A 27006-nucleotide genomic window follows, 5' to 3' on the forward strand; every position below is an offset into this window, starting at 1 on the left:
TTTTTGTAGTGCTTTGACAATGATTGAGATATTTTATAATGCTATATCAAGACACTATTCACATAACTATTTTATTGGTGTCCTTGGGGCCTCGCTTTGAAGAAATCACCCATATCATGTCCTTGCAAAAATAATAATAAAGATTAGGTTAATCAACTTGCAAGTTTTTGGAAATAAATGTCTATATCAAGTATACACACCCATAAAATAGGAATTTAGGATCCCAGTTATAATTAAAATAACTAGACACTTACAAAAGATACAATATGAAACACATAAACAATGCAAAGAAATTTATTAAAAGACCGTATTTTGGAAACTTCAAGTGATAACATGCATCATTATTATTTAATAGATCCAATATTTATACACACACGCATGCGCACGCACGCACGCACGCACACACGTTTGTGTGTGTGCATATGTATGTATGTATGAATGCATAGATATGTATACGTACATACACACACACACACACATGTGTGTGTGTGTGTATGCATATGCAAATGTAAATAAATAAATAAATAAATAAATGATATATATACATTTATATAGATTCCTCTATCTAATAAAGATAATAAAGGGTGTAGCATTGAGCAAATACTTTTCCAACGCACGCACGCACACACGTTTGTGTGTGTGCATATGTATGTATGTATGAATGCATAGATATGTATACGTACATACACACACACACACACACACACACACACACATGTGTGTGTGTGTGTATGCATATGCAAATGTAAATAAATAAATAAATAAATAAATAAATAAATGATATATATACATTTATATAGATTCCTCTATCTAATAAAGATAATAAAGGGTGTAGCATTGAGCAAATACTTTTCCAACAATCCATATAGATTCCTCTAGCTATTAAGGATAATAAGGGTGTAGCATTGAGCAAATGCTTTTCCAATAATCCATATGAATCATTACTCATACGACTCATACATGAACAACCTTGATATATACAATGTGTGTGTGTGTGTGTTAATATATAATAAATAAATAAATACATAAATAAATGAATTAATTTTTTTATATGTGGCTGTGTGTGTGTGTGTGTGTGTGTGTGTATAAATATATATATGTATATTTTATGTATATATATACATACATACATACATATGTATGTATGTATGTATGTAAGAGACCTCTAAGTGATGTAAGTAATAACCCACTAAACTTTCAAACTTATGTACGCATTATTACATAGTGTGTGATGTAAGAGTTTATTGGTTGTTTTCACACCATTTCCTACTCCAAAAATCAAATGCTTACTTGTTGCTATCATTTGGTCAACCTACTTTATTCAATTATAAAAGAGAATACTTATTGCAACATTCAATACATGATTCTTTTTGTATCCATATAAATTGAAGATATGATATCATATTTGTGTTTGTGTGCTCTGTTTGTATGCATAATAAAGTTTCTTGACTATAACATTTGCTTTTATCAATCTATTTGTATGTATACTAAAGTTTCTTGACCATAACATTTGCTTTTATCAATCTATTGTTTGTCTTGGCACAAAACTTAAGCAAGCTTTATGCAAACCAAAACACAAATATAACTTTGGATATAATTTGCTGCACATTTAGCAACACTTTTGTTTTAATGTAAAGGGATAATCTTTGGGGGCTTACATATGTCTTGTAATAGTGGGAAGGCAAGCGGGTAGGAAAACAAGTGAAAGGCATAGTTTTATCCTAAACTTAAATATGAGATGCATAGATACACACCTACATAATTTGATTTGGACTTTTATAGTATATGCCACACTTTAAAACCACTAATATTGGATTTAAAGGGTGATACAAAAGCACCCTTGAAATTGAGTTCTCAAAAGAATATTTTTTTAATCTCCTAAAGGAACACACACACATGTGCGCGACGCATGCGCACATGTCGTTTGCCATTGCTTTCAAATTCGGACAATGCTCTTGGACTTTAAGCATGTTAGAAAAGGATCTTAAGACTAGTGTGTTGAAATCAATAAAAAGGCTACTTTTTAAGGGATTATGTGTGAGGGTATCATAGCAAATATTGTTTCTTTTGGCCTCATATTAAACTCAAACTTAATATCTAAAAGGCCTCAACTGTCTCAAGGGGTTCTCGAAAGGCCACCTGCCCAATAGGGAGAGGTCCCTTAAGCTCCAAGTGTCTTTCTGAGTCTATCTTTTCTTACCTGTATACTTACATCACAAAGCCTTGCATTGATTCCGCCAACATTCCCTTGAGTAGACATCTTGTCTGAGAGTGCCCATCTTGTCCTAGTAGCTACTCTACTTTTTATTTGTAGGAACTTTTTTGTACTCCTGTTATAGAAGGCTGAATTGTGAGCATTTTCACAAGACACATGCATAGGTTTGCAAGTGTAAACCCGCCTTCTATTAATCAATTTAATTGCTATTATCCTAAGCTCTAAACTTGCACAATGTGATGAAATTGCTATTATCCTAAGCTCTAAACTTGCAAAATGTGATGAAATTGCTATTATCCTAAGCTCAAGGGTAGCTTGACATTACCGCGCGTAACATTTCAAATGCATTCTAGTAGTGACCACTGCTGCTTTGATCGAAGGATCGCACTCAGTACATCTTGAGGCTTCGTGCTTAGCAAAAAATTCCATGGTTTAGTAGATTAGCTGCAGTAAGGACCTGCTTAATTAGATTTCATTGTTTTCTCAAAATCATATTATCTACTTGATTTGCTGCATGATTGTAGCCTGGCCTCTTCTAATCACAAAGCTTTGTTCTGATATGCAGCTTGCTTCTATGGTGAGAATACTTGGTATCAGCAACCTCCCATATTACCTGCAGGCGAAAGGTAATGGAAAAAGGTCTAATTTACAGGGATGTATGTATGTGTGTGTGTGTGGAGGATATCGATATTACCCCCCCAAACCCTCCTCTTGAGCAGTTCTTGAGTGCACACCCTAAGGCGTCTTGGTCTCCTGCCCAAAGGTGGTACTCTAAGGCGGCTTGGTCTCCTGTCCAAAGGCCGCCCAAAGGCGGCACAATTATGGCCGCAAACGGCCCAAATGCCCTCTGGGGATTTGAACTTGGGACTGATCAGAAATTCACACCTTTAGTAGGCTACACACCCCTTGGCTATGTATATCATCCTCTGGGGATTTGAACTTGGGACTCATCACAAACTCACACCGCTAGGTATATCATCCTCTGCATGTAAACTTACATATAGTATGTATTTCTCAACATTTTTACCATGTTATGCAACCCACTCTGTGCTGGGGGTTCAAGGGTTGTAAAAACAGGTCTAATTTACATGTTTTTGAACTTATCTATATAAAATTCAGTAATGGTGGCTTGACCCATGATCGTATTGAGTGGCACTCTTCGTGCCTCCCTCCCTCTGGATGCACCCTCAACTGTCTAATTTGCAAGTGAGGGCGTCATGAAGAGTGCCATCGGATGCAATAGTGGGTCAGGATGCACCCTCAACTATCGAATTTGTCAGAAAAAGGGCTGCCAGGTTCACATTGTGGACCGACCCTAAGTATACATACATGTAGGATAGATTCTTAATACTTCAGCTCTGATATGCAGCCTCCTTTAAGTACATGTAGGATAGATTCTTAACTCTTCTGCTCTGATATGCAGCCTGCTTCCATGGTGGGAATACTCGGGACCTCCCTTATAAGCAACCTCTCATATTAACTGCATGCAAAGGGTAACAAAAAACAGTTCTAACTTTCACGCTTGTGAGGGCATGATATAGATTTTTGTTCATCGATGACTTTAGCCAAGCCTTTGGTGATCACAAAGCTTTTGTTTTTGTATTCTTAGTGCTTCTTTACTGGGAATACTCTGGACCTCCTATATCATCCACATAGAAAAGGTAATAAAAATTAGCTCTAATATACATATATCATCTCCTATAGAGCAACACATACACAGAGGATGATTTGTAACACCCCTTCTCTAAATCAATTACACTACGAGACTAATTTATTGTATCTATATACACTCTATGCATGTTTTTTTTTTTTTTTGAAAAACCCTCTCCTGTGCATGCAGGTGATATGATACATTTTGTTAAGTGATTCCTCAGCTACGACTACTGTTGAAGCAATCTCAACATGGATGATTTGACAGAGGTTTTTGCATTCCCATCATGGCCTGAAATCAATAACATGGTGAAGCTCCCTTGGAACTGCAACGATGGCACTACAGCAAATGCTATGAACACAGACACTAACTGCAGTTTATGGGGACCTCAGAAGGTAGTCTCTATGTCTACGACGCCTTGCCTTCCTGGAGGCTCCGTAGAAAGGCAAGGTCTGAGATCTCAAGACCATGGCATGCAAGCTTCTCTTAGCCAGCCACATACTAATCATGGAATTGTGCATCATTATCATTCTGAGGATGCACTGCTTGCTGCTCGATTGAATCACGTGTTAGGGCTTCAGAGTGCTTATGCTGGCCCTTGTACGAGTCAGTCACAAATTGATGGCCGTGTTCAAACACTGCCTCCAGGACTACAAGAAGCAGCTCATGATGTCTTGCAAAGGTTATCAACAGGTATGCCTGATTCAAAGCCAAACATATACAACCGCCTACTTGTCAACACACAATTTTTTACAACTCCTAGCAATTGTGGCAGGTTCATCAAGGCTTCCTAAGTTGGCCAGGTCTCCATCAATAGGCAGTAGTGGTAGTGAAATATCTAGTTGCCGACAGCTCTCTTCTGATACCCAGTTGGTCACACCTCTACGACATAACTCTTATGCAGGTGGAGTTCTTCCATCACCATTTGGTATGGGGCAATCTAATGCAGAATCTGTGTGTCTGCCAGAGGGAACACCAGTCGAAGCTCATCATCTCGGAAAAAGGCCTTGGGATGATGACGTAAGTGTAGGAGGTACTCCATAGCATGTTTCTCTTGTTTGCTTTCTATGTAAACTTCAACAATTAGAAGAAGCCATGGAATGATGAAGTAATTCTGGAAAAAGGCCTTGGGATGATGAAGTAGGTGTAGAAGATATCATACTTTGGTGGTTGCGTAGATTTTTCTAAGAACAGTGCCATTTTTCTTAGTCTCTTTTTGGTTCTTATAGGCCCAGATTGGTTCTCAAGAAAGCATGTTCAACACGTCGGACCGAGGACAAGCACGGCAAATCAGATCTAATGGTCAATATTCACATTCACAGGTTCTTTAACAACAAAACCTGCAAAGGTTATTTCTTATATGTGGCATGTCACATCTCAATCTCTGAATTATGATCTGAAACTGATCAAAGATGGATGATAATTTTACCTTTGATTATTATGTTGGGGCAAGGGGCACAAAACATGCTTTAATATATAAAACTTTCATAGATTAGCATTTTAGAGTCTCATGTAAGACATACTTGTGTTGGCCAGCCTCAGGGTGCTGCAGTAGTGGTTGCTGGAACAGCTAGACCCCGTACAAGGGCCCGCCGTGGCCAAGCCACGGATCCACACAGCATTGCAGAACGGGTATGTCTATGCAACTCGAGGTACTCAACGTTTTGCATGCTAATACATATCTGTGGAGAATTTTTGTAAGTATTACAAGGATAGCAAGAGCTTAGCCAGCCAGCATAGTTCTGAGGCTGTCGCGATGTGGTGCAGCTCCGACGTGAGAGAATTGCAGTGAGAATGAAAGCACTACAAGAGCTTGTTCCAAGTTCAAACAAGGTATGTGAATTTTTAGTGAAGAGGAATGCTAATATTCCTCTCCATGTCTAGCATCTTATACAATGAAATTTTGAGTAAAACAAACTGGTTGCAAGCTCACATGGTAAATATGAATTGAAACTCAGATTGACTACGCATGAACTACAATTTTGTCAGAGAGTTCACTTTTACTAACTGGTTGCAAGCTCACAGGGTGAATATTACAAGCTCACAGGGTGAATATGAATAGAAACTCAGACCAATTACACATGAAAGGGAACTACAATGTTGTGAGAGAGTTCATCTCTTTCCAGAATCTTGGACCTTGTATTGGTGGGGCCATTCCCAGTTTATAGCTCACATGGTAGCCTCGGGTCCCAATGTTGCAACCACTCTGACCTCAGTAAGGCATCTTTTAACGACCTCTAATGTCTAGATCTCATTAGGTGGACCCTTGGCTCATCCATGCATCTCATATGCTTTCCCATGCAGCCTGCATGCGTTATGTGTACACAATTCGTTTTCATCATGCCAAGAAAAAGAGTGGTGAACTTAATGTACCTTACGTTATTAGTACTTTCCGTACTTGTATCAAACATGTATTGTACATATCATACCTAACATTTCTAACCACCTTGGTTCCACAAAAGAATTTCTGTATGCTAGGACATGTCTACCTCTGCCTGTGCCCTTGCCTTTGCCTCCTCTCCCTGTGCTCTTGCCTTGGCCTCCTCTCCCCTGTTGTGGTTCCTGTACAGCTCTACCTGGCAACCCTTGTGCACTTTAAGCCTCCCTTTCCCCCTTAACCTGCAGGCTGTCAACCTTGCACAACATTCTTTCGGCTTTTCACATGTCTAGCTACCCCTCTGGGCAGCTGATAGTGACTGTTGGCATACCCTATTCCTTGCCACTATTTTTGCTCTTCCTTTACCATGTGTGCTTGCTGGGGCTTTGGGCTATACTTCGTTAGCCTTTGGACATTTCTGTCGTTCCCCTGTTCCCACCTTCTCAACTGAGATAACACTTGAGTGCAATCTCTCTTCAATCTTCATGCACTAGTACAGTTTTTCAAGTCCATCACTCTTGTGTGTTGGATTGGGGTTGGGGGGGTGGGTGTGCTGTCAAGCTCGTGGTCATCTCCTTTAGACCATCCTCGTCAACGAAGGATGCATCATGGATATCAAGATTCTCAGATGTGGCTTCTTTCCGGTCAAGTTCACCTCACGAATCCCCATCACCGTGTAGAGGCTAGACTGTTCTTCCCATCAAACAAGGATGAATTACGGATATTGGTGGAAACCCACATTGCAATGTTATCTGTGTAAACCGGTCTTATCAAGCAAGGATGCTTTCGATAGTTCAGAATGGTGAACAAGAAATTCCCATTGCCATCTGCACCTCTAGGACATCGTTCTCATCAAGCTAGGAAACATGGTGGATGTCAACCCCTCCTCACTTGCAGGCTGTCCACCTTGCAATATTACACCCACTTTGTCTTCTTGCTGTTCATGCAATTAGTCACTCCTCTTGGGTAGCTGATTGTGACTGTTGGCATACCGTATCCCCTGCCGCTTTTTCTCCTCTTCCCCTGTGTGCTTGCAGAAAGCTTCAGGCTATATGTCGTCAGCCCTCAGGCATCTCTGGTGTTCTCTTCTCCCTTGGAAGCTGCTCCAACTTTCCCAACTAAGATGGCCACTCGGGATGCTCGTTATAATTTCTCAAGTTTATCACTCTTGTGGGTTGGCTCTTTGGGGGCAGACAAGCTCATGGAATAATTTTTAGAATGTTCTTCTCACCAAGCAAGGAATTTGCTATGCCTACCTTGCAGGAACAGGCCTTATTCTATGGTGTGCGGATCTTGACTTGCTCAGCACCTCTTGGTTACAAGATCATTTCTGGCAGTGGGGATGTGGAGGGTGGTTTTTGGACCTGGTTACAGCATCAATAACAGTGGAGTTAGATTTCTCTCTACCATGCCATTGATGAGAGTGAGTGGGCCAATGGGCAGGCTAATAATCCGTGCTTTTCTTCTATGCCATCAATGAGAGTGGTTTGGGGCAGCTTCTTTACTTGCCTTCTTAACTTTAAACATAGGTTCTGCAGGCTGATATTGTGACTCCGATGGGGTTACAAACCTCTTCCCCTGGACATATGCATTCTTTTATAGAATGTGCAAGGTGTAGATGGCAGGAGCTGGAGATGTCTCTGTGGTACAAGGTGCAGCCCATTAGTAGGATGATCCTGATGCACCAGGGGAATCACCTCACCTCGGGCTGCATTGCTAGATGCAGTAAATTTTCCAGGGTAGTCTCATGCTTAATCCTTCACCTTTCACAAGGCAATTAGGTGGGATCTGTATCTTTTTTATGCATTCACCTTTTTGCACAGGTTGTGCACTTGGAAGAGGTGGTTGGGAGTTGTTACCCAGTGGATTATCTTAGCTTCTCAAATTTTGATGCCTCAAAATTCTTGTGTAACGAGGATCAGCTGGTATTTGACTGAGGCCAAATGATGGAAAGAAGCTAGCTTGCCTTATGTCAAAACATAGTGAAGGTAGAGAATTGAGTGATAGCAGGGCTAGCACCTCTCTCTAACTCAAAGAAGTGACGTGGACATGCTTCTATCCATTGGCCAACTTCGAGGTCAAGTACGTGGCCGGATTCATGTGTTTGTAAGGGCTACCGTGCATGATCATTGTAATATTGTCAAGGCGCCCAATGAGGAACCTAGTGTGGACAGAGTTATTGGGTTATTGTGTGAACACACTTAGTTGGCCAAATACTGGGCAGAAGTGTGCATAAGCTGTAGGCGATTGTGAAGCTATCTTCGAAGAGAATACACCGGCCCGAGACTGAGGGTTGGTGTGCTGAGAACTCTGGGAAGAGATTGAGCTTCGGATGCCTTGGTCTTGAAAGCACAAAGGAATGTTGAAAGTATGCAAAGGCTGGTTGCCTAAGCACACATGCTTGATTGCTATTGATAACTTGGATTTTTATCTAATGATTTATGGGCTGAGGTTGGGTTGCCTTTATATATGTCCACATGGAGCAAGTCGGCTGATTTACCCTATTGTCAGCCTGTTTATTATCTGCTATGATTGGGTCCATTAGCATTAAATGCTGAAATTGGGCTGTGGGCTTGTCTGGTTGCTGGCCGACTGTAGTTAGCCCTGGCTGCTTGTAGTTAGCCCTGGCCGCGTACTGTTTGGCTTGGCCGACAGCTGTCTAGGTTTTGGTTGTAAATCTTTGTTTTGGCATCGGTCCGGGGATGGAATGTCAAAATACGCAGCGGAGATGATAACCAAATCTGAGACCACAAGAGCAAGTAGAGTGCAGAAAATAGACAGCATAAGAGAAGGAGAGAGATAGGGGTGTAACTCTTCTCTATACACAAGATCCCGCAATGAAAAGATGATACAATGATGTGGGGGCAATGGGGCCATTTTATATGGCCCCATATATGCAGTCAGCCAATGGAGAAACAACACAAGCCGCCAGCCTCATGATTGGGTCCCTCCAGTCGGCTAGCCAAAAAGTACCAAAGTTGTCGAACAGAGCTCGCCAGAAGTGAGATGTAAACTTTCGATCCCGATCTGAAGTAATAGTCTCTCGTGGTTCTCTGCAAGAGTCAAAGTCCTATCATAACTCCGGGGTTCGTAGTTTTGAACAGGGAACCGAATGTTTGGATCCAATCCCCGAATGAACTACTTCAGCTTCTCCTCCTTGGACTTTCCCAATTGTTGAGTTGATGTGATCACTTTGTTGGAGTAGGTGAGCATAGGGGAACTGTTTGTTAGCACATTCATCCCCAGATTCTGCTCTTTTATGGTGCCCATTTGGTCCCTTTTGCATGGCCCTTGCTTGTGGGCTGGCCACCCCTTTTTTACTATTTTTCTGGGATTTTTCCCAGCCTTTCTGGCATTTACCAGTCGGCCATGTCCATTAGCTCCAGTCGGCCTGTTTATCAGCTCCAGTCGGCCAGCATTCCCTTACTATAAATAGTGGGTGCTGGCCTCTCTTTTCTCATTCAGTCTTGTACATATTTTGCTCCCTCATTTATGAGACTATCTGTGTCTCTTGCTTGGGACTGTTTTGCTTCAGTATATTCAGCATAGTTTTCTCCATATCTCTCTCTCTCTTGCACTCTCTGTTCAGCACATTCTAGTGCCACTTTGCTTTTGCTCTGTGCACTCTTTCATGGTATCATCGCTCCCGGTTTAGCAACCTCTTTGTTGCCCTAGATTCAGCCCTGTTTTCAGCACCTTCTCCTCTGCGTTTTTCTCCCAGATCCACAGCCCTTGCTGCTGCGTTTTCTGGACAGCAACTTCTGGTCTTTTCCCCTCCAGTTTTGGCTTCTCCATCAGCAGCCATCTGGCGTTTACTGATCAACGTTTTTCCCACTTGGAGATTGGACAATAGGCGGCCTGTTTTCTACAGGACAGCAGCCTTTCTTTGCTGCGTTTTCCTTTCCAGTGGCCCTTTCCCTTTGCAGAGGGGGCTTGTTGTGTTGCAGGCTTTGGTGGCACTCTTGGTACCTGTGGAGGACACTTCTTCTTCAGAGTTTGTGCATTTTTTGAGATTGAGCCCAAGCTTTTGTGATGGCTGCACCGACTTCTCTTCATATGTTTGCTGAGTTTGCCAAGTTGGATGGTTCCAACCACACCCTATGGAAGGTGAAGGTGAAATCAGCCTTGCATGGCGTGGATCTTTGGGATTGGCTTGTTACACTAGCCAATGCCACCCTTCCCACCCTTGCTTCCGGTGGTGCGACTCAAGCACAGATTGATATTTGGCAGTCGAATGATCGACGTGTTTTCTCCTTCCTGATGTTGAACTGTCAGGATGCTGTTCTCTCTCATGTGCGTACAGCAGATGCTGCACATGAAGTTTGGAAGGCTTTTGCAGATCTCTATGAGATTAAGTCTCCGGGTCGGATTTTGGCGTTGGAAAAGCAACTTATGAACTTTATCAGTTTCTGCGTTTCCATCTTTATCTGCTTTCATCTCGAAGATGAAAGATCTTCGGGACGAGCTTGCTGTTTGTGGCAAGGACATCTCCACAGAGGATATGGCTATTCGGCTGCTCTCCAAACTTCTAGAGAGGTTTGATGCATACTTTCAGTCTCTGGTTTCTTCTCCTCGTTCTGTTCCAGTTACTTGGGAGGAAGTTCTCCCCTTTGTTATGTAGATTGAGTCTCGCTTTGAGGAGCGGATTGGCACTTCTGGTGGCCTTGATGGAGCTTTGGCAGCACGAGATAAAGGGAAGACTCAACAAAAGAAAGGAAAAGGGGGTTCTGACAAGAACTCCAAGGATTCCGACAAGGATAAAGACAACAAATCTTCAAAGAATAAGGACATTGAATGTCATTATTGTGGCAAGAAGGGTCACAAGTCACCCCAATCTCACAAGAAGAAGCGTGATGACGCAGCAAAGAACTCTTCCTCAATGATGGTGTCTCAACCCAAGAAGGATGATGGCATTCTTCTCTTAGTAGGTACTCAGCGTATACTTGCTCTTGTGACTTCTCAGTCACCACGGCCTTGGATTGTTGATAGCGGTGCTACTGCTCATATGACACCCCATCGAGATTGGTTCGAGGACTTCACTGCCAGATTAGGCGAGATCACTCTAGGTGATTCTTCTTCTGTGCCAGTGCATGGTCATGGCACTATCCCCATCTTCCATTCTGACAAGGACAAGAGGTACTTCTCTGACGTTCTGTATATTCCAGATTTGGCTTTTAACCTTTTGTCAGTGAGTGCCCTTACAGCTCAAGGTGCGGAGGTGATCTTTTCTCGTTATGAGATTACCATTCGTGATAAAGCGACTGGTAGCATCTTGGCTCAGGGAGTCCAAGATAGTGGTCTCTACAAGTTGACCGCTCTGCTTTCTTCTGGTGCTTCTTCTGCTCTTTGGCATGCTCGGTTTGGCCATTTGAGCTATCAACTTCTGCAGCGAGCTTCGAAGGATGGGTTGGTTGAGGGATTACCGACCATCAAGGCTTCGTCTTCTGCTTGTTCCTCTTGTTACAGGGGAAGCAACACCGAGCCGCCTTTCCGAAGGAGGCGACACACAGATCTTCGACATCACTTGCTCTCATTCATGCAGACTTATGTGGTCCTATGAGTACCGTGTCTTTGAGTAAGGCGTTGTACATGCTCGTGATGGTGGATGATTTTACTAGATATACTTGGGTTTTACTAGATATACTTGGGTTTTCTTTTTGAAGACCAAGGATGAGACTTTTCATCACTTCTGTGATTGGAAAGCTGAGGTGGAAAAAGAGACCGGTCACTTGGTCAAGGCTCTTAGGACCGACGGAGGGGGTGAGTTCACATCCCAGGAGTTTCAGCAATATTGCAAGACACATGGCATTCGGAGACAGCTTACTACATCATATACTCCCTCACAGAATGGAGTTGCCGAGAGGAAGAATAGGACCATTATGGAGATGGCCCGTGTTATGCTTGAGCATTCTTCATTACCTCGACGTTTCTGGGCTGAGGCGGCTTCCACTGCTGTCTACATTCAGAATGGGTCTCCTATTGCTGCTCTTCCCGACAAAATTCCATATGAGGCTTTCCATGGTGAGAAGCCCTCCGCCGTTCATTTCCGAATATTTGGGTGTACGGCGTATGTTCATGTGGATAAGGAGCACCGCTCCAAGTTGGACTGAAAGTCTCAGCGCATGACTTTTCTCGGATACAACAGTGTGTCCAAGGCATATCGTCTTTATGATCCTCAGGCCGGTAAAGTTGTTGTGATCGTGATGTGGTGTTTGATGAGACTCCTACATCTTCAGAGGGGGGTGGTGAGCTTCTTCTTCCTGCACCTCCTTCTCCTCCTCCTCCTGCTCCCACTGTTTCTGTAACACCTCCAGCTGAGGATACTTAGTCAGATGATGATGACCTTGCTCCTCCTCCGGCGAGTTCGAGCAGATCTGTACCTGGTTGGTATTATCAGACAGTTCGTGACTCTTGGTTACGTGAGCTTCCTTCTGCTCCTCCGCCTGGTTCTCTTCGGCGTTCTTCCAGAGTTACAGGGAAACAAATTCGTGAGGGCAACATGTTTGTTAATTATGCTCTTATGTCTACAATTATTAATGGTCCTTCTGATCCCACTTCTGTAGACGAGGCTCTTTCACATGAGCCTTGGCGTCATGCTATATAGGTAGAGCTGGATGCTATCGAACGGAATGGCACTTGGATTTTGGTGCCTCGGCCTCTGCAGCGTAAGGTGATTGGTGTGCGTTGGATTTTCAAATCAAAGTTCTGAGCTGATGGCAGCTTGGACAAGCACAAGGCGAGGTTGGTTGCCAAGGGTTATGCTCAGCGCCCTGGTGTCGACTTCGATGAGACCTTCGCTCCGACGGCCTGGATGACTACCATTCGCACCGTTCTTGCACTTGCAGGACATCATAGATGGCATGTTTTCCAAATGGACGTCAAGTCGGCTTTCCTGAATGGAGAGCTTACACAGGAAGTTTATATTGATCAGCCGCTAGGATTTGTTGTTTCGGGCAAACAGGATCATGTGTATCGGCTGAAAAAGGCTTTATATGGTCTAAAGCAGGCTCCGTGGGCTTGGTACCAGCGGACTGATGAGTTCTTTCGGAAGCTCGGCGTGCGCCGTTCTCATGCAGATTCGAACCTTTATATCCTCCTTGAGAGGGGTTTGATTGTTATCATTGTGGTCTATGTTGATGACCTCATCTTTACAGGTTCTTATTCTGTGCGGATCCGTTCTGTTATGGATGCTTTGGAGACAAAGTTTGAGATGATGGATCTTGGCCTCTTGCATTATTTTCTTGGCTTTGAGATTTGGTAGACCTCAAAGGGTATTTTCTTCTCTCAGCAGAAGTACACTCGGGAGATTCTCGACAGATTTCAGATGATTGGGTGCAAACCAGTATCTTCTCCTATGGATATTGGTGAGAAGCTTTCTTCACTTGATGCTTCTCCAGGGACAGTATCGGGTTCTCGTCAATTGTTTGGTATGGTTGACCTACTCCCGATTGGACATATGCTTCGCAGTCAGTTTATTGAGTTCCTTCTCATCCAAACCCCGTCAGCAACATTGGCGGTGTGCTCTTAGAGTTCTTCGGTACTTGCGTGGCACTCTGGATTTTGGCATCTTTTATGGCCAAGAACGCACTCTTGTTGGATGGTCTGTGGGCTGGAGATCCAGATACACGTCGTTCGACCACTGGTTGTGTTTTTTCACTTGGGTTAGGAGCCATTTCTTGGAGCAGTAAAAAGCAGCCTACTGTGGCGCTTTCCTCTACCGAGGCGGAGTACCGTGTAGTTTGTTATGCTGCACGTGAGGCAATATGGTTGCGGAGATTATTGGAGGAGCTCGGCTGTCCTCCTACCGGATCTACTCTTCTTTGGTGTGACAATTAGAGTTGCATTGCCATCGCTAAGAACCCTGTGTTTCATGCTCGTACGAAACACATTGAGATTCAGTATCACTATGTTCGTGAACGGGTTCTTGTTGGAGATTTGCATTTGGAGTATTGTCCTTCCGCGGAGAATGCTGCAAATTTGTTCACCAAGCTGGTTTCTCAGGCTTCCTTGGCTCCTCATCTTCGGATTCTCGGAGTTTGTTCAGCATCTGGTGTTGAGAGGGGGTGTTAGCACATTCATTCCCAGATTCTGCTCTTTTATGGTGCCCATTTGGTCCTTTTGCATGGCCCTTGCTTGTGGGCTGGTCACCCCTTTTTTACTATTTTTTGGAATTTTTTCCAGCCTTTCTGGCATTTACCAGTTGGCCATGTCCATTAGTTCCAGTCGGCCTGTTTATCAGCTCCAGTCGGCCAGCATTCCCTTACTATAAATAGTGGGTGCTGGCCTCTCTTTTCTCATTCAGTCTTGTACATATTTTGCTCCCTCATTTATGAGACTATCTGTGTCTCTTGCTTGGGACTGTTTTGCTTCAGTATATTCAGCATAGTTTTCTCCATCTCTCTCTCTCTCTCTCTCTCTCTCTCTCTCTCTCTCTCTCTCTCTCTTGCACTCTCTGTTCAGCACATTCTAGTGCCACTCTGCTTCCACTCTGTGCACTCTTTAACTGTTCTGGATGAGTTTGTAGAACTCGTCTTTGAGATTCGTCATGTACTGCGGAGGTAGAAACCTTGTCTTCAGATCAGACACGAAGGTGTCCCAATCATAGTCTAGTAAGCCACTGTAGGAATTTGTGTGCAAATGGGACCAATGTTGCCACCAAGTGACTGCATCACTTGTGATGTGTGGAGCCGCCAGATGGACTTTATCTTGGGGGTCTGTGATATTGGAGAGTGGAAAATGGGCAACAAACTGGTGGATGAATTGGGTCACAACCGAATGGTCGCACTTGCCGTTGTACTTGGTGAAGTTCGGTGAGGCATAGATGACGGTTGTGGTTGGGGTTCTGGAGGACTAAGAAGGGTGAAAAGAAGTTACCAGAGTCCGCAATGTCTGTTGGAACTGGTCCCTCAAGTCTTCTCGGGCTTGTCGCTCTTGTGGTTTGCCTTTGCTTCGAGCTCTGTCTGCTGTCACTCCTCTTTGGCCTTGCGTTTGGCTTTCTCTGCCAGCTGTTCGGCTAGTCTTGCTTCACAGTCTCGCTCTTCTTTTTCGGTCATCCATCGACAGCACTGCTTCATTGAGGAACTTTGTTCTTTGGGTGTCTCTTGCTAGGCCAAGGTTGCCTCTAATTTTGCCAGTGTTTTTTTTTTTCCATTTGGACTATTTCGAGTTGAATATGGAGTTGCCTTATCTGCTCCTTTAACTTCTGGTTGTCTTCGTCTTCTTTTTGTGGAAGCGGTTCTTCTTTTGGAATGTCTTCGGAGCTTGATGCCATGGTGGATGGGTGAGTGGTTTTTCCTGATCTCAACTTTACCATCCACAGGATGCTCTCACCCTAGGTTGCCGGGTTGAATCACGTCCCAAGCTCTGATACCAATGTAGCATACGCCAAGCTAGGACCGTGTGAAACAACGAGGCCTTCTTTAAACCGGAGTTTAGTGAGTCTTTAGCAATCCTTTAAACAGCATACATGAACTGAAAGATGTAGTCAAGATGACACCAGATGGGGTCCCAAATTACCCACGGAAGCCCCCCCCCCCCCCCCCCCCCTACTGTAACACGTGGAAGCTCTGGGGGTCTTCTTTTAGCCCTAAACACTACTGAGAACATGCTGATGCAAATACGCAGACAGAAGAGAGAGTAGAGAGAGAGAGATAGCTGGAAATTCAGTATATTCATATGGTACAAAAAGGTACCCTAATCTACAGCCATAGGCTGCCTTACATAAAAGTGGAATACACCCAAAATAATCCTAGTCTAAGCACCCAACTCATAGGGAGTTGAATGATTACAACAATGAGCAAAACTGCCTTTTTATAGGCTCTTTGACTTCATGGAGTGTTGGCTTCAGCCAGCCAACTGGACATATCATCCACATGAGTGATGCGCCTGTAGCCACCTTTGTTCTGGTTCAGCCGACAGCTCTTGCTCTGCTCTGGTACAGCCGACAGGGATCCAAGTCCTTCTCCAAGTCCACACTAGCCAAAACAGCAATTTATGCTCCAACTTCTAGTTCTTATCATCTTATTTTGGCTGCCCCTTCTGGAGTAGCTTCTGAGAATGTCCATGGCAATTCTTGCACATGACACCTACAAGCAGGAGTATTTGCTTTATTTCTTCTGGCGAATTGAACACAAGATGAACTGTGTCCACAAGACTGAGCGGACCAACCGAATGATTGACCACCAAACGCGATTATAAAGTGATCAAACGCTAGGCAGAACTATGCATAAGCTGTAGGCGACTGTGAAGCTATCGTTGAAGAGAATACACACCGGCCCGAGACTAAGGGTTGGTGTGCTGAGAACTCTGGGAAGAGATTGAGCTTCGGATGCCTTGGGCTTGAAAGCACAAAGGAATGCTGAAAGTATGCAAAGGCTGGTTGCCTAAGCACACATGCTTGAATGCTGTTGATAACTTGGATTTTTATCTGATGATTTTTGGATTGAGGCTGGGTCACCGTTATATATGTCCACATGGAGCAAGTCGGTTGATTTACCTTGCTATCGGCCTGTTTATTTTCTGCCATGATTGGGTCCATTAGCATTAAATGCTGAAATTGGGTTGCGGGCTTGTCTCGTTGTTGGCCGACTGTAGTCAGCCCTGGCCACCTACTGTCTGGCCTGGCCGATTGCTGCCCAGGCCCTTTCGAGGGCTGAGGTCTGGTTGGTGGCTAAAGGTATTTAATACCTTTTGCAAGGCTTCCCCTCCTTGGGTTGGCCTTAGGCCTTAGGGCTGGCCCCTGCTACATGAATGCAACTAACATGCCACTGATGCATTCTACTCTTAAGGCCGACATCTACATGCACCTACGTGAGGACTTCTTGCTGAATTCTCCAAAGTGGGTTAAGAGGACTGACCTGACATCGACCTGATAGTTCTCTATGGTTGGGAGACTGACCTACGTAGCTTGTGCCCGACATGTCTTGGACAAGGGCTCACAGTATACGACAAAATATCCTATCAAGGTACTACTTCCGTACATGTTTCTTGCACTGTTGATGAGCCAGTGTGTCACCTTGTACCACAATGCATGGGTGCACATGACATTTTTCTTTGTACCTACCTCTTCTCAGTGAGAAATTCATAGGTACGAAAGCTTTGTTAGGATGGCAGGAGTGAACTGAGAGCAGTGTTGACCAACTCTCGATTTGAAACCACTTCGTTGATGTTGAGCAGCTCTTCCTTGAGGTCTTTGATCTTGGTCAAATAATCGATGGCTAATGTACCTTCATCCATGCAAGTGTTATCTATCTCATGCTTGAGGTACATCACCCGAGCTTCGTTTTGTGAGCCTGGTACATAGACTCCAAAACTTGCCATGCAACCTAAGATGTTTTACAAGACCGGCGGATGTGCGTGATGTGGTACATTTGATTGCTGAGAGGGAGATGATGGCAAGGGCCTGTGCATCTTGAGCATCCCACTGCTGGTTGGTCTTGGGTTTGAAGGGATTCTTGAGAGGGGGCTCCCGTTGCGCTTGCAACTGCCTCTGCTACTGATCTCTGTGGGAGTAGTTGGCTAGTTTGGGAACTAGACGGGATGGTGGAGGCTCACTACCATCGAGACAATCCCCCAAAGATCTTTGGCGACCGGGATATTACGGAGGATAAAACTCCACAGGCTAAAGTTGGTGCCATCCAACCGGTCCTTAGCTGTAAGAAATCCAAGAATCTCGGAAGCCATAATCACCCACACAAAGTATGCAAACTCCCTTGATTGTGGAAGAATCCACTTGTGCAGGGAAGTCCAAGATGTTAGTACTTGGCTTCTGGAAGCAATCACCTTCAAAGAAACAGTTTCTGTTGGGATCTGGTGTTCTCTCTCATGATGTCTCATCGTCGGAATTCGCCATAATGTAGCGGTCAAGATTTTCCCCGATCACAACAATACCATTCACTCTATGTGGGAGACGTTTCCGGTTGCTTCTGGAGGCTATAAACCAACCGTCCTTCAAGGGATAGGAGTCACACTGGAATGGGAGTGCAATTGGTGTCTAAAAACCAACCAGACAAGTGGGGAAAAAAAAATCTTCTTTTTCTTCTTGGCTGAATCTCTTTACCAAAAGGAAAAGCTTTTATACTACTGTAACATGCGGAAGCTTATAGACAGGATTATACTTTAGATAACGAATATTCAGCACCTTGATTCGTGACGATTGCACAACGTAGCAGAAGTAAGAGTGCAAGAGAGAGGGAGAGACAGAGAGGAGAATCACAATAAAGACGGTACACCCGATTGGGTCCCAAATACCCTCTTCCCTTGGCTGTAAACCTTCAGCCTGAAGATGACCTGGTTCTTGACCTTCAAGTTCACCTTTGCGTTATGCTCCCTTTGGCTGTCCTGGACCTTGGAACACTTCAGCACTTCGTGATGAGATGAATGAAACCTTGGCTAAGCCATGCTTTTATACTAATCCTAGATGCTGGTCGGTGGTTTCTAAAAGCTGTCGGCCTGTTTATTTTGCTGCCCATGACCTGTTTTTAATGCCATATAATGGGTGCCTTTTCCCATGTGTTGGCCGCCTTGCTCTTGCTGCTGCCCATGGTCTGGCCGCTTGCTGAGCTGACCCTGCATGGCCTGGCTGCCTGGCTGTGCAGTCTTTAAGGGATGGCCGACAGAGCCATTAGCCCCTCTAGGGCTGGCCTACTGGCTGCCAGGCCCTATGGCTTGGCCAACCAAGGTGTGGCCCCTTCTTGGGCTGGCCGGCTCGGCAATAGCCCTTTTTGGGGGCTGTTATGGGCCAATGCCATGGCCCATGGGCTGCCCCAATGGTAGCCCAAGAGTAGGGCAGCATGGGTAGTCCCATGGCCCTGCTCTACATGCATTCCTAAATGCAACTATATGCTTCCTCAGATGCCTGGCATCTGGCTACAAGCTGAATACCCGGAACGCTTATCATCATTCCAGAAGGTGACTCACAGCATGGACCGTTACTGTTTCATGTGTAGGACTTGCACACTTGACCAAGACCATGTATGGGACTCGTACACCTGACCTTGGATGCTTAGAGTGGAACCCTAGTCCCGGATTGAGGCTCACAAGGGACCAGTTTCTGCTCCATGTCCTGCACCTGCCTGTAGTGATATGTCCGCGTGGCATCCAAGTGCGGGATGCACCTGACAGTGCTTAGGAAGCTGAGAGAACTGAGGGTACTGAAAGTTACTGAAGAAGGGTGAGAGCACCTAGAAACTGAAGTGCTCGAAGATGGATTGCTAGAATCGCACTGAGATCTCCTGAGTGTACTTGGAGGCTGAGTTACTGAATGAGTTAATAAACTCTGGAATGGTGCAACAGAATGTAAAATCCTATTTTAATTCAATACTCCCTCAGCCAAAAGATAAGCAGAGGTAAATGTATGAACTGAATGTTAATATTTACCCCAAACTCTCAGGACAAAGAGATTCTGATGCAGAATCTCTTTGTCCCGAACTGTGTGTATGCTGGAGGCCCAAAACATTTTCTTCTGCTTCCGCTGCTGGAGGTGGTGGCGCCGCTTGAAGTAGTGTCCAGTAGAGCGGAGCCACTGGCAGAAGGTGGCCGAGGTGGCGGAACAGCCGCATGTCTAGAGCTGCAGGCGGCAGAGCAGAGATGGCGGACTGGGTGGTAGCGGGTGTTTGGTGGCTGGGTATGCACTAGCGTCGCCCACTGCAGGGGCGAACCATCTAGGGAGCCGGCGGCGGCATTTCAGTGCGCAGTAGTTCCACCGGCCGGTGGTGGTGAGAACCGACTGATGGCGTGGCGAATGAGCAGAGCAGGGCTCTGAGGTGGCGGCAGCAGTGACGGCGTCGGGCACATTGGCGGCAGGTGGGTGGTGCGTGCAGGACACCAGCAGTGCAGAGCACAACAGCAGCAGGTGGGTGCAGAGAAGCCGTACAAAAGGCAGTAGAGAGCATGCAGGGAGGCTCCGAGTCGCTCAACTGATCCCATTATCTTGATTGCTACAGAACAGGCTGATGGCATGGCGAATGGGTGGAGTGGGCCCTGAGGTGGTGGCAGCAGTGACACAGTCGGGCAGGTTGTGCATGCAGGACAGGAGTGCAGAGCACAATGACAGCAGCAGATGGGTGCAGAGAATCCGGACAAAAGGCAGTAGAGGGCACACGGAGGCTCTGAGTCGCTCAACTGATCCATCATCCCGTTATCTTGATTGCTACCGTGTGTGCCGAAACATCGAGCTAGGGTCGTTTTGTTGACTATTGATTTGCCATTGTGAGCAGCAAGCAGAGGGATACTAGCAAGAGATGCAGGTCTACTGTTGGCGAACAAAGGGGGTGGCGAGGAGACAACGTAGGAGAGAGAAGGGGAGAGTCGACACCAAGAGAGAGAGTGAAGGGAGTCGTGGACACAAATTACTTCAAGATGCACACATTATCATTAGATGGGTGGCTATTAAATAGCCTTTGAAGGACAAAAGATATGGTCGTGAGGACCATACAAAAATAAAAGGTCTACAGCACACAAAAGATAAAACCTAGATAATACTAGGGTGTGTTCACACACTTATGAACACACTTACGCACATGGGGTGTGGTCATACACACAAATTTTGCTGAAGGGAAGGTTCATACACATTGCCACTAAACATATTCAACAATTGAGAACTTAGGAACAGTGCTACTGTAAGGTCCCTCCCAAGCCATGTATGTATGTGTCTCTTTTAATATAGAATTCAATAAGGAAAGAGAGTGTAATTAGAGAAGAGTGAGACAACAAGGCTAGAAACATTAGGAAAGTGTTAGAATAAAAATATTAGCTCAAAAAATCCTAAAAGAAATAAGAAAATAAGAATAGTTCTATTAAGAGATAAGTATTTCCAAAAATAGAATTTCGAGTTTAGGTGATAAGAGGTCATATTTAGAGTACTTTTACACATTTAGAGTCCATGCATACTAAAAATGTGGAAAAACAACGCGTTTCTAAAGATGGCGCGTTTGTGGCTATATACAGACGTTTTTGTCTATTCTGCCCGTGTTGGCTTGTAGACCAGATGCCTTCCCGTTCTTTTGACTGGTTATACGACTATATTCTGAGTTTTTATCAGAGAGTTATGGTCGAAACAATTTGCTGTTTCTGTCAGAGTCTCTACATAGAGAAAACTGTGAGAAGGCAGCAAGTAGCCTCAAGGTAATCCTAGAGTTTGAGATGTATATATCCCTTCATTCTTATCTAATATCTCAGAAAATAAGCTTAGATTGCTATGGTCTTTTGGAGGAAGAGACCTAAACTCCATAGCTTTTCTTTTAGAGAAAGAATAGTATGCCGTAGTCCTGTAAGAGAAGGCTATTTTGCCATAGACCTTAGAAAGAGAGAAGAGTCACAGTACGAGTAAGAAGAGATAAAGCTTGGAGATTATTGGTTGGATGATTTCAATCAAAAGACAAGGTATTAGAAGACTCTATTCTCATATGTCAAGTTCTAAAGCTCTTGTTAATACGAGCAAAGACAACGATAAACGACAAATTTCTATAAGGTATATACATATTTTGTTTTTCAATTACATATCATTCTTAGGGGTTGAGGTATGGCCCCGGCTTCTCTATTGATTGTTACAGTGATCTATTTGATTGATTTACCATTTAAAGTTTGTATTCTTTTAAATAACAGCATATGCCTTAATAAAGAATGTCTTATCACAATCTCAAATTGAAATGCTAAAATCTGTGTGAGAAAAGGATTGTTTTCTTAAGAAGGTAACATGGATTCTAGTCCTATGGTTTAGTGAGTAAATGGATTGTTATCTTGGTTAAATTAAGGTACAGGTACAACTTCTCCCTGCCTTGACGCTGCCCCGTTCTTGTGCTTGTATAGCCGGACGGCGGAGATGTTAGTAAGGCCCGGAGTTGGCCCATGGTATCCCTCATACCATTGGGATAATGAGGTTTGCCGATTGAGGCGAGTGATTATGATGCTGCCTAGTTCTGAGGGCCCAGGCTAGTGCGGTGAATTAGCCCACCCTAGTGCGCAGACATCCCTCTGAGGGACGGAGGGATCGAGCGATGGAGCCTGAGAGGGCGACAGGCCGGCTTGAGTCCTCGCCAGCGGCCGACGATGAGGTGTATGGTTCCGTAGGGTTTTGCCTAGCATGTAGAGGCTGGAAGGCCGAATTCTAGATCATCGGCGGTATAAAGGAAAAGAATAAGAGAGCCAGTTTGGCTTGTATGAAATTGATTCATGTTTAAACTTTGTCTTTGGCATTATTGTATTGTGAAAAAAGGTTGTTTTAACAAACCTTGTGAAAAGGGCTTTAATTAAGGAACATGTTTATTTATGTCAAATAGTGTGGTAGGATTAATTAGAAAATAAATTGACGCGTGAGTAGGGTGGAAAGTGGGAGGATGGAATGCCCCGATGGCACCATCCTACGGACGGGTGGACCCGATTAGTCGGGTAGCTTTCCAACATATTAAGTGAAAGCCCTACGTTAGAGAAATAGGTTCTCGAGCAATTCTATTCTAGAAGACTAGGCCAGCGGCTGTGCCTCGCATGGATGAGGAAAAAAGCGTTGTCTCTAGGAATCAAGACTAGTAGTTGCCCAAATTATGATCAATTACCCTATGGGTGATTTGATTTTTAGAAGACTACGTTTCCCCTGTGCGGGATAGAACTAGGTCTTACCTATGAATCGTATCCTTGAATCTCTGTATGATCAAGGTGTCGATGAATAGGAAATTTTTCCCAAGATAAGACTTAGTGGACTATCTTAAGTGTTTTTCCTATTTGTGGAAGGGGAGAACCTTACAAGTGGTATCAGAGCCGATCTTAGTTCCTAGGATTTGTTTTTCAAAGGTTAACTGTCAAGGGATTAAAACAAGTGATTGTTTATCATATGAGGACGAATCAATCATCTCTACTGGCCATAGAAGTGATTTGAATATCCTCACATGTTGAGACAATCATCTTATGAAATTGTGCTTGTATCTTGGGGGTGCACACGCAAGATATTTGTACAATAAATTTGAGAAATGAGATTGGGGAGAAAACCTTTTGTGAGGAAAACATAGGGTGATCAAATTAAGAAACTAGTGAGAGACTGAATAGAAGAATAGACCAAAACTTTGTTTAGAGACATTTCCAGGATATATCTCATTAGTTCGCATATTATAAATTATTCAGATTATAACTCCATTAAGATTTGAGTAGTTGACGTGTGAATGCCATCCATTGGATGCTTTACACTAGGACGATTATCCAAGATCTTGAACCCATCTCAGACAAACATGGGTCTAACTTCGGATGTGTAATTCCCAGAGGATCATGCTCTTAGATGTGTTAATCCCAAGATACTAGATGTGTAATTTTCAAAAAAACTAATCATCTGAGACATGTTAAATAATCTTTGGATGTGTCAATTCCAAGGCACCAGATGTGTAATTCTCAAAAAATGAAGATCTCATATATATTAATCCAGAGTGCCTTTAGATGTGATGCTATGATAAGTATTTGATAGTTTTGAGCTTTTCATGGATACAATGAAAGAAGCAAGCTCACCCTTGCTCGCGTCTAAAAATCGTAAGAAATGCCAAATTAGTTAGAAGCATTGTTGTCAATCTAACCATTGGAGCTAAAAAGTTAGAAGCATTGTTGTCAATCTAACCACTGGAGCTAGAATCAGTTATATAAGATGCCATGAAATTACACCTTCGTGAAAGATTTTGTCCTCTAGGATTTTGAGAGGATAAAATGAATGAATTTTTGGAGAGCTAACCCAAGAAAGGAAGACCCTAAAAGAATACCACCAAACTTTTGTTAAACTTCTCCGATTTGCTCCAGAGATGGATTGTCACGTGCATCCCGCACTTGGATGCCACGTAGACATTTCTGTACAGAAGGTGCAGGACCTGGGATGGTGAACTGGTCCCATGTGAGCCCAGTCCGGGACGAGTCAACCAGGGATCCATCTCAGTCGTCCGAGGTCAGGTGTGCATTGTCCTGCACATGAGTCCAAGGTCAGGTGTGCATTGTCCTGCACATGAAGCAGTGCCAGTCCGCGCTGTGAGTCTCCCTCTGGAATGATGTCAGATGTGCTGAGTATCTGGTTTGCAACTGGATGCCAGGCCTCTGTAGGCATGTAGTTTGCATGTAGAGATGGGGCCAGCCCATAGGGCTACCCCAGGGCAAGGTTTTGCATTGGCATACTTAGTATGGGCATGGGGGAGGTATAGAACCACCCCCAAGGGGCCAGGAGGGCCCAAGATATTGCCCACCAGCCAAGGCAAGGGCTGGAGGGTCAGTCGGCCAGCTCCAGAGCCTCTGGACAGGCAGCCGACAGAGGGTAAAACCCTAGAACAGCAGGCGGCCAGGTGTGGGGGGCAGTCCCACACCTCTGCGCAGCATGTCCAGCAGCCAGGGTGCTGCCCAGAGTCATGCGCAGGCTGGACAGGGTCTAAACAAGTGTGAAAACACTTTATTAAAGTGTGAACACAATTTAATGATGAAACTCAGTCGTGGGTGCTTCCTGAAACTAGCCGACTGCATGAAGGGAGGGGTATAAATACCCCAGCCCATAATTCATTGTAGTCATCTCACAATTCACCAAGAGCCTCAAGCATTCAAGGGCCAGGACAGCCAAGGGTTTGCTAAAGCTAAGGGGTGAAGGACTGAAGGTCAAGGGCAGGTTTTCCAGCCAAGAAAAGGTCAAGTACTTTGTATTTGTTTCAGATTTACATCATTCTAATAAAGCAAATACACCATCCGTGGTGGGGGCCCTACAGAGGGTAATTGGGACCCAATACTGTGTCCTCTCCATCTCCCCCTTCTCTCTCTATTTTCTGCACATCGTCTTTCAATTTTGTGCGTTAATTCCGTCGCGAAAAGAGTGCTGATTTCTGAGTTTTGAAGTACCGATCCTTCTCCGAAGCTTCCGCATATTACAGTGGTATCAGAGCCTACTTCAAGGACGAAGATTCAGCAAAGAAAACCAGAAAATTTTTCGCTCGTGTGGTTGGTTTTTAGACGCCGGTGGACTACCCCTTTCGGAGTGACTCCTGTCCCTCGAAGGACGGTTGGTTTTTAGCCTCCGGAAGCCTCCGGAAGTCTCCCACACAGGTAGTGGATGGTCAGATTGCGTTCCGGAAAGGAACTGCATTTTCCCGCTATGGCGAACTTCGGCGACGAGAGAGAACCAGAACCATGGGACCAGAGTGCACCAGGCAGCCCAGCTAGGGCACCCGGCTTGAGTGTACAAGACATGTTCCAGCAGGATGATGCGAGCAATCGCAGACCAGACAACCAAGTTGGACGAGCAGAAGGCGCGGATTTTGGCTCTGGAGGAGCGTTCTCGCTCTCTAGCGTCGCGTTTTCCATCTCCTCCTCCCTCTCCTTCCGTACCCCAGATACCAGATCCTCGTCACAGGGACCCTCTCGAGGGGTCACAGCCGCAGTCAAGCTCCTTGCTTGAGATGCAGATACGGGCATTGGAGATTCGACAACGAGAAGACGAAGCCATGCGACGAGTGGAACACGAGCGTTACCTCCGAGCTTTGGACGCCAGATTGACACCGGCGGCGCCCTCGAATCATTTTCCCGAGAAAATGAACTTCAGTAAGTATAATGGTAAACTCGATCCCACTACTTTGTATTCATGGTTACATCAATTTGAAGCTTACTTTGCCGCAGTTAGGAAAACAGATATTGACAAAGTGATCTTAGCCAGTTGGTATTTGGAAGGTGAGGCCATTCCTTGGTGGACTCAGTGGGCTCATGCCCACACCAGATCAGGTATGGCAGCTTATGGGTGGGACGAGTTCGTCCGTGACCTTAAGCAGCGGTTTTTACCGCCCCACTACCTTGAGCGACTCGAAGACGAGTTCAGGGGTGCGCGTCAGAATGCGCAACCAGTCCTTCAGTTTGCCAATAGAATTTCGACCTTGTGTCTACAATTAGGCTTATCTGATGCGGACAAGAAAGGGCAGTTTTTGTATGGCCTGGACACGCAAATCCAATGGGAGGTGCGTATGTTTAGACCAGCCACCTTTGAGGACGCACTCTCGCTTGCGCAGAGTGCAGAAATGAAACACAATGGTGGCAAGCCCAAGACTTCCCAGCCGGCTTCTCCCAAGGCTAACACCTCGGGGGGCAAAAGCCAGAACCAGATGGGGTCTTCCCCAGGACAGAGCCCGGGAGCCTCTGGCTCCAAGAACTCGAACAATGCGTCTAAGCTTACTCCAGACCAGAAAGCGGAGGCAGGCAAGACAGGTGGCAAGTTGAGTGCTGAGGAGCTTGCTCAGTACAGGAAGGAGGGTAGATGTTACTTTTGTCACACAAAAGGACATACTTCTCGGGATTGTCCGAAGAAGCCTCCAAAGCCCGCCGCCGCCTCCACAGCTTCCGTGGTGAGCACAGCTCCCACACAGACCCCAGTGGCTACCCCTAGTTCTTCAACCCCCGGTGCTTCAGTTGGAGCAATTATTAGCCGGGAGCTCGAAGATAAGCAGAAGGGCGCCCATGACCAGGAGTATGAGCGCAACGAATTGCTCAAGTCCTTTGGCTACATAGGTGGCCAGAGAGTCTATGTCTTGTTTGACAGCGGCAGCACGGAGGATGTGATCACGGAAGAGGCCGCTAGGCGTGCCCGTTTCGAGCTCACTCCGGTGGACAAACAAGTTGAGGGTTTTAGCACAGGTATGACAACGAGCGTCAAGTATGAGGCTCTAGGTGCTAAATTAGTGATTCAGGGCATAGAGTTTGTGCGTGACTTTATGGTTGCCCCTCTTGTAGGAGCAGACATAATTTTGGGTATCCAGTGGTTTCACAAGTTCCTTCCTG

General features: G+C 44.9%; 1 protein-coding gene across 11 annotated transcripts in view; it reads left to right on the forward strand.

Moving 5' to 3' along the window:
* Positions 1-2080: 2080 nt before the first annotated feature.
* The window catches only part of LOC147635996 (transcription factor UNE12-like), a 33980-nt gene continuing 9054 nt past the window's right edge, over positions 2081-27006 (forward strand). For 2 of the 11 annotated variants that reach the window (XM_086801426.1, XM_086801430.1), the window contains exons 1-9: positions 2081-2664; positions 2781-2841; positions 3639-3708; positions 3825-3876; positions 4056-4559; positions 4642-4886; positions 5096-5188; positions 5403-5498; positions 5634-5699. In XM_086801426.1, the coding sequence (XP_086657552.1) occupies positions 4118-4559; positions 4642-4886; positions 5096-5188; positions 5403-5498; positions 5634-5699 (942 nt within the window). In that variant the 5' untranslated portion in view covers positions 2081-2664; positions 2781-2841; positions 3639-3708; positions 3825-3876; positions 4056-4117. The remainder of the gene's footprint in view (positions 2665-2780; positions 2842-3638; positions 3709-3824; positions 3877-4055; positions 4560-4641; positions 4887-5095; positions 5189-5402; positions 5499-5633; positions 5700-27006) is intronic. The other 9 variants (XM_086801435.1, XM_086801436.1, XM_086801424.1 and 6 more) reach the window with 6 other exon arrangements.

This window comes from Cibotium barometz, chromosome 8 (assembly GCF_041138505.1).
Source record: "Cibotium barometz isolate CiBa-2024 chromosome 8, ASM4113850v1, whole genome shotgun sequence".
Taxonomy (NCBI): domain Eukaryota; kingdom Viridiplantae; phylum Streptophyta; class Polypodiopsida; order Cyatheales; family Cibotiaceae; genus Cibotium; species Cibotium barometz.